The sequence below is a fragment of the Nematolebias whitei genome, chromosome 16 (genome assembly GCF_014905685.2).
Source record: "Nematolebias whitei isolate Nwh7 chromosome 16, NemWhi1, whole genome shotgun sequence".
Classification (NCBI taxonomy): Eukaryota; Metazoa; Chordata; class Actinopteri; order Cyprinodontiformes; family Rivulidae; genus Nematolebias; species Nematolebias whitei.
The window spans coordinates 2,701,845-2,714,488 of record NC_056513.1 but is presented as its reverse complement, the minus strand read 5'-3'; the positions used below and the strand labels follow the sequence as shown (position 1 = coordinate 2,714,488).

At 43.2% G+C, this 12,644-nt stretch overlaps 1 protein-coding gene across 1 annotated transcript in view; it reads left to right on the top strand.

Moving 5' to 3' along the window:
- Window positions 1–12,644, top strand: part of si:ch211-89o9.4 (uncharacterized protein LOC566247 homolog) — a 54,893-nt gene that overhangs the window by 39,503 nt on the left and 2,746 nt on the right. Inside the window, 14 exon segments of the mRNA XM_037690432.1 lie at window positions 2–100; window positions 2,666–2,700; window positions 2,805–2,851; window positions 4,079–4,113; window positions 5,139–5,258; window positions 5,579–5,710; window positions 5,805–5,846; window positions 6,026–6,169; window positions 7,638–7,802; window positions 7,896–8,270; window positions 8,360–8,890; window positions 8,973–9,134; window positions 10,520–10,739; window positions 11,502–11,918. Of these exon segments, the coding sequence (XP_037546360.1) occupies window positions 2–100; window positions 2,666–2,700; window positions 2,805–2,851; window positions 4,079–4,113; window positions 5,139–5,258; window positions 5,579–5,710; window positions 5,805–5,846; window positions 6,026–6,169; window positions 7,638–7,802; window positions 7,896–8,270; window positions 8,360–8,890; window positions 8,973–9,134; window positions 10,520–10,739; window positions 11,502–11,918 (2,524 nt within the window).

Here is a 12,644-nt window from a genome sequence, read left to right as displayed (position 1 = left end):
GGCGTCTGTGTGCATGATGAGGGCAATGGACGCTCTGGCTTTTGTTGCTGCTCCAAACCTCTGCATCAGAGAGCAGAAAATCACTGCTTCAGTAGCCAAGGTACATGACCCTGATCCGTATTCTGTCATCATACACTGGGATGGGATTTTTCTGGTGTTGCCCAAATTTCCCACCTTTTTAAGACAATCTAGACCAGACCCTAAAATCAATGCAAATCAGCTTTCAAGAAGCACCTGTGATCCAAGCGTGCACAAACTCAGAGCCAATCAACTACTTACAGGTTTTCATGACCTTTGCTTACCCGATTCTCTAGTTCCCTAGTCAAAATATAAAGTATTTATAATGCAGGCAGTCATAATAGAATGTCTTGGTTTATAGTCTAGTCTTCAGCAAAATACACAGCATTGCTCCTTGCTTTGTGATGAAGTGAAAGTGAAACTTAAGTGAACAGCAGTGACTTCAAAGTAGTCTAATCATAATTTTGCATACATATTTCCTACACAAAATTATGATGAACTGTCTTTAAGTAGTACTTCCTTAAAGGCTCCAGTATACTCAGGCAGACCTTTTCCCACGCGGACTCGACACCACTGTCCGCAGAGAGTTGAGGCTTCATACTCGAGCATCCACCCTGAGCGGCTGCAGACCAGCTCTGCAGGCAAGGGGCGTTTACCTTCTGGACAAATCGAGGTCGCCGATTGGTCATTTGCTGACACGCCTACTGGATTGAGTGACTGGTCACAAAAACAACCCCAAAAAAAACTATAGCTGGCATCCCCAGCCGCAACGGTATTCTGTATTTATATGTTAATAAAATGTTCTAAAAAATAAAAAAAACAGGGAGCACTGGTCCTGCAGCCCACACATCAGACCAGCCCACCAGGAAATCTCCAGACCCTCCCGCAGCCACGCTGGACCTGATTTTAATTTGCTCGTGACAAATTCCTTCATTTCTCACAATTTCAGTCATGGCATCAACGGAGGAGGAAGAGATCGCTTGCCTTTTGGAAAAAAAAAACAAAAGAAAAAAAAACAGATCAGGGATGAAGAAGGGAAATTTAATACATTGGTGTCACATACAAAACAGTTTGTCGCCGGGCAGTTTATTGTGCGACACCGAGTACGAGTATGCTGTCGTAAAAATTGAGCTTTGCATGGACATGCCCTGCGGGCGTCTGCTTCGAGACTAATCCGGACCTCCGCAGACTGACGTACACCCGAGTTTACTGGGGCCTTAACTGCAACATTAATACAAACATGCACACAGTGAGCAGCGTGAGTTGGCTGCCAATGAGAAACAAAAGTAGTTCCTATCTTAAAAACGAAGGAGTTGTCACCAACTGAAGAAAACATTTAGCTTGCGTAGCTTTACCATTATGCTAACTTTAGTAGCATCAACATTAGAGCCTGACCGATATGGAAATTTTGCCAATCGCCGATAACGATGTTGGGAGGGGAAGGCGACCGCAGATAACCGATAAAATGGCTGACAATTTTTTTTAGCTTTGTCCACCCCCAAGAATCTAACATCGAGTGGAGCGGGGCTTGTTTATTTAGCCCAGCTGTTAGCAACCATGAAGCTAAGCTAATCAGATCCACGCTGTACACAGTCCCACAGTAGGTTTCCAAGTGGTGCACTGGACCTAAAAACAGTCTTCCTAACGTGCTTTCACATTTTCTATCCTCCACTATTCACCATAGAGTTATCAAGTGTGTTACAAAAATATAAATTAAACAAAGAAACATCCTTCCTGTTCATTGTTTAAACAGTCATTCACGTATGGTGACGGTCTAATTATTATTGACCGTAGCAGAGTTTATTTTTCTTAGCAGAGACGTAAAGATTTCAGACAAACAATGCATTTCATTGAAGAAGACAAAGATAACGTTACTACCACTGATATATTTTACCTCTACTTTAGATTTATTGTTCTGGATAAAGTTTTACAAGGCATTAGCCTATGCTAGGTTATCTAAACGTTAGCTTGCTAACTTAAGAGGCACATAGCTAATGACAAGCAGGTTGGAGGATTGAAGAGAATTTATTATTGTTGATTTGTTTTACAAATCAGTTAAAATAAACTTACCATGCTCTGTTCAGCAAAATATGCTACACAGTGTTGCTCCCTGCTTCGGCAGTGCTGAAATGAAAGTGAAACTTAAGTGGACCATGACTTGACACCAAGCCATGACTTGAGCATACTTCATACTCCCTCTATGGAGTATGCTGTTTGTGGGAATCGGTTTATTTGGTGGCTCCTCAGATTGAATAAGTCCTTTGGATAAAAGATGAAATGTCTCAGCAATTAACAAGAAACCCTCCAGATGACTGACTGAACATTGTTGGGTTTTTACCTGGATTATTGAACGTGGACTTTGGTGTTTTTATTTATGTCAGAGTATTATCACAATGAGCCTCAGGGGTTTCTTAATACCTACACCACTCAAAAGGGATTTGTTTTGTAAACTAATTATTGCAATGAAATGTTGTGCGGCATTAAAATCCTGTTCACATCCATCTAAATAAGAACCACTGGAACCTCCATGAAGTGTTTGTCTAAAGTCCTCCCTTAAACTTTTGAAATATGTGAACTCGGGTCAGCAGTTTGAAAACTCACATTAAAGTGTTCTCATTTGTTGCTTCTGTTCTATTTTTCTTTGCAGAAACCTGAAGCCAAGCAGCTTCCTGACACCGACAAGTTTGTTATAGTTCTATTTAAACAATCCTTTCATTTTTTTGTCAGGCAATCCAGTCACTCTGTGTATACGACACTGTGGACTCACTCAGCTCTTCTCTTTACAGCAAACCTGATGCAAACCCAGACAAAAAGGCCGATGTCAGCAGCTCAGGTAAGAAATCTGTGTAATATTTACATGGAAACAAATTTACCTTATCCATAAATTTAAAATAGACTACAGAGATTACCACTTTTTATTAGAGGTGCTCTGAGGAATTGGTTTGTGGCTAGCATCAGCTGATATTTAATCAGTCAGTGCTCAGAAATCTAATTTTTTGGGGGGGTCAGTGAATGCGCAACAGAAAAGCTGCAGCATCTTTTAGCACTGTTCATTAGGAAAGTTTTTATTGTCTATATAAACCATGAGGTTAGCTGCATTGACGGTCTGTCCGTAAATAAAGTCAGAGGAGGAACCTAAAGTGGAATGGTTGGTAAAAAGAAACCACATTTCCTGATCAAGAAGCATCACTCGGGCCGTTTACACGGCGCGTATTTTCAGTGAAACCTCAGCTTTTCCTTTTTTGTTCTCATTTCTGCTTCTTTCAGCCGAATTGGGCAAACGTGTGCGTTTTGCTTTTTTCTGCTCATTTAAACTTGTTCTACCTTTTCAGCTACCTTTTGAAGTTTTTCATGTTTATTTCTTTTACTTTCAGCCTAGTTAGCATATTTATGCTAATTTCAGCTTATTTTAGCTAGTTTCGGCCTTTTCTGCTATTTCAGCTACTATTTAGCTGTTTAATGCTATTTTTAGCTTTCTCAGCTAATTCCACATTGTTTTGAGCTCAGTTCAGCTCTTTTTGCTTCCTTCTGGTAGTTTCATCTCTTTCTGCCTTTTCAGCTATTTTTTGCTCATTTGGGCCTGTGATCGAAAGATCGCCGGTTCCAACAACATCAAAAATGTGGGTGGGGTAGGTGAAGCACCCACACCTGCCCCCCACCCTCATTCGTCCCACTCTGGGCCCCTGAGCAAGGCCCTTAACCCCCATCTGCTCCCTAAACAGCCTCTTGAAAATGAGTTCTCGTGGCTCAATGAGACTACCTGGATAAATAAAAGCTAAATGACAAATGTTTGATCACTTCTTTCAGCTCTTTCCAAAGTTTCACCCATTCACATAAACTCTTATTCAGCACTTTCTGACGTATGGTTTACACTCTATAGCTCTTTTTAACGCACTCATATTGAGGTTCAGTGTCCTGCTCAGGGACACTTCAGCCCTTTGCATTCGCTGGGAATTAAACCTGCAACTATCCAGTTAAAAGACAGCCTCCCTAGCTCTATGTTAAATCCACCCCATTGAAAACTTTGTACGTTAACTTTTTTTTTATCTTATTTTTTCAGCCGGAGGTGATGCAATCCAGATGACTTCAGATCAGGTACAGAATCCAAATACTCTTTCTTTGAGTAACTTGTGAGTAGCTGAAAGGAAACGGTGTGTTTGGTGTCCACATGCTGTAATTTATTAACTGACCTCCAGTCAGAACATTTCTTCATTAATCAATTATGAATCAAGTCAGAAATCACCAGCAAGCCGTACAGCCAAGATTCGCATGATCAAATGTCGGCCCACAAAACTGTATTCCTGGCCACGCACATTATTTTGTTGCCCACCTCTTCTCGCATTGTAGCTGTGAGTCAGTTGTTTGTTTTTACTGACTGATTACAGGAGTTACTGGGAAAAACAAAATGTAGATTATTTATTAGAGTGATAGGAGTGCACCCCCCAAATATCTATCTGTATCAAAGCTCTTTGCTCAATCATCTATCGATCTGAGGATCACGGTGATCCAGTGTTAACTTTCAGCCTTTGACCTCTGAGGTTTCTCCACATGTATAAAATCTTTTAAAGATATGAACTGCACATGGGATTTCAAGTGCTGCCATTTTTTGATCGAGGAGCATTATTCTGAAATTAGACCACATTGTAGACTCGGACAGCTTTTGCATATTGATGAACCTCTGCCCGTCTTTACTTCTGAGAAATTCAACCTTTCTAAAATGCTCGTTTTACATCCAGTCCCCGTTCTGATCCGTTGCCAATTTACAACTACAATTTATATTTTGTTGCAACATTGTCCTCCAGCTGTTTCTTATTCGTAGCACCTTAACAGCCTTTTGTTCCCCTGTCCCGTTTATTGAGCCGTGTTGTTGCTATAAAGTTGTTGCCTAAATAAAACCGCACAGTTTCTTAAACATTTGATATGTTTATGTTCCACTGTGAATCAATTATGGGTTTTGAGATTTGCAAATCATTGCATTCTGATTGAATTGGTTTCACACAATGTCCTCTGAACTGGGATTGTGCGTTTCTTTGGTTTTAATAGTGCACGTGTAGCTTCAACTGGCTGAAGAGGAATGAGATGTCCACCCTATCTAATGTTGGTGTATTGTCTTTAAACAGAGCTGCAAGGTGCTGATCACAGGCCTCCCTGAAAGCGGCTGGTCAGAGACTGACATCATCCAACTGGTCCAACCCTTCGGGAATTCATTCGACATCATCCTGTCAACAAACGCCAGAAAGGTCGGGCGTCGCTTTGAAAACTTCAAATACTTTTTTACTTCTAAAAAGTTGACTTTTCTTGTGTGATGTCATTGAACATTTTCAACATTTAAACTGGAGATATACTGACATTTTCTTAAACTGTTTTGCTTTTTCCCAAATTCTGACTCGCAAAAGCTGTAAGCCTTTAGCAGTGGAGCCTTTAGCTCAAACTTAGCCATACCTGTCTAGTTGAACTTTTTAATACATTTTATTGATTAGTTCATTAAATGACCTGCTTAAAAACAGCCAAGATGAAGTGTCTGCTATAAAATGCTGACGTACGTGTGTTTGGATGTTAGGCACTCGTGTCGCTGGCGGACTTGGACGTGGCTCAGGAGATGGTGAAGGTCCACAGCTTCAAGTCTGCCATGGTTAACAACACAGAAGTGAAGCTAAGTCTTCTCAAACAGAACGTTGGCCTTAGCACACCGGTACAAGATTCAGCTTATTACAATCGGTCACATCTTAAAGGTGTTTCTTTTAACGAACTGTAACAATGACTCATTTTAAAATGTATTTTCACAGGTGGCCCTTTACAATCTCTTCATGGGATCGGTGGATCCTTTGGTGAGCTTTGCTTTGTTCACAGGCTGTATTTGTTGCTTATTAAAGAGAATGGATGTCATATTGACATTAGGATGAGTAAGAGCGTCTGCATTTGTTTGACTTGTTACTGCCCTTTTGACATGTATTTGAACAGAATTGGTTAGAAATCCTTAAACAGATAGTTGTCTGTCCTCTTGCAGGAGAATGTGGCTCCAATTGTCTGGAACCGTTTGTTGGTTATCAAGAATGTTCCAGATACACCATCTGGCTCCAGTGAGGTTGTAAAACTGGTGCAACGCTTCGGTAAAGTAAAAAGGAATCTCGTGCTCAGCACCAACAACATGGTAAGGCCCATTATACTAATCCAGCTGACACGACTTCAGAGTGACGCACAAAAAAAGTTAAATTGTCATCTGGACAGTTTCTTTCTGGGAAGAAACGTTTCGTCTTTCATCTGAAAGACTTCATCAGTCTGAGGTCTGCCATCAAGGTCTGTCTTATAAATAGTATCTTATTGATGCGTTTCAAGCCAGCCTGCTGTGGAGTTCCCAGAAACTGGCGTTAGTCAGTCCAAAACAATCATCATTCATCATCCAGGTACATGAGTTCAATAGATAGATGAAGCTTTTGTCCTTGGTTACTCATGTCCCAGGAGAAATTTGATAGTCGTCCTGTCTCCGAGGCCATCGGGAGTCAGATTTAGATGAGCTTGATTCTTGTTTTTCTTCAGGCAGACAGATTACTTTTTTCCAGCCTCGAGTCCATCTGGGCGTTCTGGTTCCGAAAATGCCTAATTGTGGGATTCCATTCCACTGATCCATGCTATGAGTCTCCCTCAAGGTCGAACCCACTATTCTGACGAGTCCCAGAAGCCGCCTCCACCTTACGGTTAAGCTCGTAAACCAGACGATTCAAAGTTCCTACAGCGAGGACCAGACCTTCACACTGACTCGGAATCTTTTCCATGGCTGAAACTGCTCCCGATGTCTTCTTCAAAAGTCGATAAAACAGAGCCCCGCCGATGCCAAAAAGCAGAGTCCTGCTATCATAAATCCAAATATGTGAACGTCTTCAACATCCTCCTGAGACAGGACTGAGAGGCACATCATCTGCCACACTCCCCACGATACCCCACAGCGTGAGTCTCAGCTGGACACGCCGGTTCCCCAGGAACTTGTCGCTTTGATGAAAAAATCTTATCAATAGAGTTGAACGCCCACGATACCAAATCCATAATCTTCTTAATTTATGTTCGGGAGATGAGAGCCAGGTGCTTCAGACACACAGAGAGCAGAGCAGGAGGAAGGAAAACAGGGGAGGAGAAACGGAAGCTGCCACCTCGATGAGAGCCTGGCAGGGGAAAAAAAGAGCTTACAAACATTTTTTCTGAACCATGTTGGCCAGGTGTCCTCGGGCTGTTCTGGGAGTAGCAAGTCGTCCGTCTGGCCTAAAACATTTGATTGTTTTGAACAGATGGTCCCTTTTTGCATGTGTAAAGCCAGTCTCTGGGAATTCAAGGTTCTTTAGTGTCAGTCGCATCACATGTGGTACATGAGGTGGAACGAAATTGTGTACTCAAGGTCCCAGTTCCAACAATGGAAAAATAAATAAATAAATCCACAGCAGGCTGCCTTGAAACGCATCAAGAAGTGCTGTTTATCCAACAGGCCTCAGTGTCAGGCCTCAGACTGATGAAGTCCTTCAGATGAAAGACGAAACGTTTCTTTCAAAAAGAATCTCTCCAGATTTTTTTCACAGAAGTACAAAATGTCTTTATCAGGTGAATGATGTACTTTATTTGCTCATTCTCAGGTGATTTGTGAGATGCTGACTGCAGTCAGGGCCTTGGCTGTTTACAAACGCTTCCTGAAGTTTCCGTGCATCATCCAGAACAACCCTCTGTTTTTCTCCCGCAACCCTGATCCTAAACCGAACGCTCACACCAAAGTTATTGCTGCATATTGTGATTCATCAGAGGTCAGTGGGGTTAGTTGTTGTGGCTGGAGAAGACTGCGGATATGAATCTTGGTGTAAATTATTGAACAGGTTTCTCTGTGTCCCTGGTTTTAGGTTAAACCTGTGAGTGACAACGATAGCCAAGCAGCAGCAGAAGCTCCGAAAGAAGAAGAAGAAGAAGCCACATCAGAGATTTCTGCAGCTCCAGCAGGAAATTCTTGTGATGAAAAGAGCGTTGAAACATCTGTGGAAGATAAATCTGTCGAACAAACTGAGAGCAAAGATGACAAAACAGGTGAGCTTGGTGTTTCCGAGTCTTCGGCTGTGTTGGACACCGAACCGCACTCGGACTCTCCAACAGAGCCGAGCAACGTCTTAGCAGCTGAATCTGAGACGACAGAAGTGAGCACAGAGGTGGAAAACATGGAGGCAACACCAGTCAGCTGTGAAGTAACCTCCCAGGAAACAGGCCTGCCGCAGCCGCGTACGGTAAAGCATCCGCTGAAATGTTAAAGGTAAAGCTCATCGACAGATACGAAGGAGTTTGAACTTGATTCTGTTGATTCCTGTTGGAGCAGATCACTCAAGCTATGGTGGACACGCTGCTGGAGGAGTGCAGAGCCACCAGAAGTGCCAGCAAGCAGCAACAGTCCGACAAGCCTGCAGCTGCTCTCGACAAAGAGCAGAAGAAAACACAACAGCAGCCAAAGCAAAAAGGAAAAGCAGCAATCAAGAAAAAAGTCTTGTCCAAGGGTGCCACAGAAAAACAGGAGGTGGTGAATAAACAGGAGGCGGAGAGAAAGGAGAAAGAAGAGGGAGAGAAAGAAGAGAGGGAGAAAGAGAATGCCAGGAGAGAGAAGGAGCGGGCTGAGAGAGCCAAGAGGATAAGGGAGAGAAGAGATGAAGAAAGAGAGAGAAGGGAGGAGGAAAGGAGAGAAAGAGAGAGAAGGGAGGAGGAAAGGAGAGAAAGAGAGAGAAGGGAGGAGGAAAGAGAGAGAAGGGACAGGAAGAGAGGCTATGGTGAGCATCAGCCTAGGTCGAGGTTGGACAGGTACCGGCAGAGTTCTCGGAGGGACGAGCGGTCCGGCGTGGAGACGAAGAACAGAACGGTGAGCAAACGTTGCATCAGCTGCCGTGAAACCCGGAGAATCCAGGCTCACGGCAGAAAATGTGCTTTCATCATTCCATCAGGAGGATGAGGAGGACTTCCCCTTCAACATGAGCGACTTTGTGACGGTTGATGAAGTCGGAGATGTGGCTGAGCATCCTTGCTTTTTGTCACCTACTGTCCACGAGGAGACATCACAGGACCCGAGCGTCTCTCCAAAACCTGCTCAACAGGACGTTCCTGAGGTACAATTCAGTTTTTAAAAGTCAAACTTCTTCCCTCTGCAAACAAAAGAAACAACATCCGTCATTATATTTATCTGCTTCTTCCTTTTCGGGTCACTGGTGCCCATGTCCAGCCGTCACTGTGCGAGGGGCGGGGGACACCTGGGCAGGTCTCCAGTCCATCACAGGGACACATAGAGACAAATGAGACAAACAACCATTCACTCTCTCACCTAGGGACAATTTAGAGTTACCAGACAGTCTACAGTATTTTCCTCTGTTGCACCGCCCTGTAAGTCTCATCAGTCCAAATATGTCTCAAAAAGTGGAAAAAAACATAAATACGTCGCTTTTATTACGCGTCACCTCTGACAGCCTGGAAATGTGGGCAGGTGTTGTGTCAAAAATTGATTGGCTGCCAAATGGAGCGTGCACGGGAGGACTTTTAACAAGATTAACACTTAAAACAATCGTTTGCTCAAAATCATAGTCTTAACTTTTCCTTAATAAATGCACTTTGATGGTCAGATCATCTGCGTTTCAAAACCCGATTTGCGGAAGCGGCGGGCACGCACAGAGGGACGAGCCTCTGCATTTCTTCAAAATTTAACAAGATAACCACCTAAAACAATTGTTTGTTTGCTCGACATTATAGTAAAGGTGTGTCTCAGTTGAACTTATACTTAATAAATGCACTTTAATGGTCAAATCAGCTGCGTTTCACCGGGACAGCGGAAATGAAGCTGGTTTGATGGTTGCTCCAAGCAGCGAGCAGAACGAAGCTGACAAGCTGTGGCAAGCTGATTGTGTCATTAATAGCTGGTGAAGATTCTGTCATTCAGGACATGGTAAATTCAAATAAAGTATAAAGTGTAATAAATAAAGTCCAGTTGTTTTTGTCTTGAACTTTTTTGAATTTGTCATTATAGCCTCGTTTAGCTATTACATGATACAACAGCATGCCTTATAGCTACTACTACTCTGCTGCCATCTAGTGGCTGAAAAATGGTACTGTTCAGTTAGTTTTTTCAGTCAGAATGAATGAAAACGGTCATGTCTCAGCCAAAATTGGTTTATAAATATGGGGAAAATCCATAAATACGTTACTTAGGCCTATAAGTCTCAGGGCATGTAAATTATGCAGGAAAAACGTGACTTATAGGCCGAAAAATACGGTAATATGCATGTTTTTAGTCTGTGGGAGGAAACAGGAATACCCGGAGAAAACCCACGCATGCACGGAGAGAACATGCAAACTCCACCCAGAAAGTCCTCTTGGCCTGGATTTGAACCTGCGACCTTCTCGCTGAGAGGCAGCAGCTCTACCAACTGAGCCACCATGCCCCGCCCATGCAAAAGAACATATGAATAATTTATTTAATTGATCTCCTGCCCTCTCCCTGCAGGACAAACCTGTGGAGAGCACGGTGACCCAAGAGCTGTCAAATGAGAAGATCTTGGAGTCTGAACCTGTCAGCATCCTGACCGTTGAGGAACCAGGTTCAAGACCTGAGCAGGACCTCAGGAACACAGACTCCTCTCTGCTTGCCTCACAAGATCACTGTGTTCCAAGTGAAGCACCAAATCTGTCAGAAGCACCTGGAAGTGACGCAGATCCTGAGAAAGGTACGATCTGAGACAAGTACTGGCTTTTACCTTAACCAGTAGTTCTCACTGTTAGGTGTGCCCCCCTGGGGGGACCTGGAGCCGTACAGGGAGGAAACATCATGGCAGGTCGTTGTATTTATTTACTTTTTACCTCTTCGCTGCGGCTGGAACATGTAGCAGGCAGAACTACGATATGTCCAAGATTGTAGCAAAGGTGTGTCTCCGTTCGACTGTTGATGTTTTCTGCAGAACTCACAATGTTCTCTCTGTGAACGTTTCTCATGTTTGTAGTTTATCATAAATATCTGCAGATTTCACCTTTATGTGAGATTATAGCAAAATAAGGGTTTTGCTGTTTGTTTGTGCTAAGCTGGTTTATATTGTTCATAAATGTACGGTGACAAATGAATTCATTTATTGATCATTAATGTAAAACATTTTAAATTTTTGCATCGATTCTGTTGAACTTGTTTGCCTTTATTATTACCAATCTTGCAGTTATTTTACGATCAAGTACTTTCAGTCACACCGACGTCCATAAATGTTCCATCTATAAGAAGGTTTATGTTTTTGCCTTTATGTGGCCAGACAAAAAAGTTGGAGAACCATTGATTAAACCAAAGCCAGGTACTGTCTCGTACGTTAAACCTGAGACAAGTATCGCATCAAATCTAGAACGGGTAAAGTCTCATACACCAACTTTGGTGCACTCTTATACAGACAAAACACTTGTCAATATTTTTGGTCCATTTTTCTGTTTGAACTCTTGTTTCTCCTTAGGGACTCTCCTGGCTGCTTCTCTAGACTCCACCTCCAACACTGAACCTCTTCTGACATCTGCCCAAGCACCTGCAGCTGATTCCAGTTCAGACGGTCTGGCAGCAAGTGTAGTGACAACTAAAAGTGAGGATGAGAAAGAGAGCGGTCCTGTTCTCCACAGCCTGACTCGGAACGAGAAGATGGAGGCATCAGACAGTCATGAACAGGAAGTGGAGAAAGAGAGTGGTCCTGTTGGTCATGATGTGGTCCAGAGCAAGAAGGTGGAGGCATCACACAGTCAGGAGCAGGAAGTGGAGAAAGAGAGTGGTCCTGTTAGCCATGGTCCTACCCAGAGCAAGAAGGTGGAGGCATCAGACAGTCAGAAGCAGGACGTGCACGTTGAAGAAAATCAGAAGGCGACAGACAAAACAGCAACAGGTGAGATCTGATCTTTGAGTGAAAACCTAAACTTAGTTGGTTTGTTCTTTAATTGGTTAGAAACAGTTCAAAGTTCTCAAATGGTGTTCCTCCTCCACAGTACAGATTAAAAACCAACATAACATGCAGACTGGAACAAACTGGTGCAGACTGGAACAAACTGGTGCAGACTGGAACAAACCGGTGCAGACTGTAACAAACTGGTGCAGACTTAACTGGTGCAGACTGTAACAAACTGGTGCAGACTGTAACAAACTGGTACAGACTGTAACAAACTGGTGCAGACTGGAACAAACTGGTGCAGACTGGAACAAACTGGTGCAGACTTAACTGGTGCAGACTGTAACAAACTGGTGCAGACTGTAACAAACTGGTACAGACTGTAACAAACTGGTGCAGACTGGAACAAACTGGTGCAGACTTAACTGGTGCAGACTGTAACAAACTGGTGCAGACTGTAACAAACTGGTGCAGACTGTAACAAACTGGTGCGGATTGTAACAAACTGGTGCGGACTGTAACAAACTGGTGCGGACTGTAACAAACTGGTGCGGACTGTAACAAACTGGTGCAGACTGTAACAAACTGGTGCAGACTAACAAACGTGCAGACTAACAAACTGGTGCAGACTGCCACAAACTGGCGCAGACTGTAACAAACTGGCGCAGACTGTAACAAACTGGTGCAGACTGTAACAAACTGGTGCAGACTGTAACAAACTGGTGC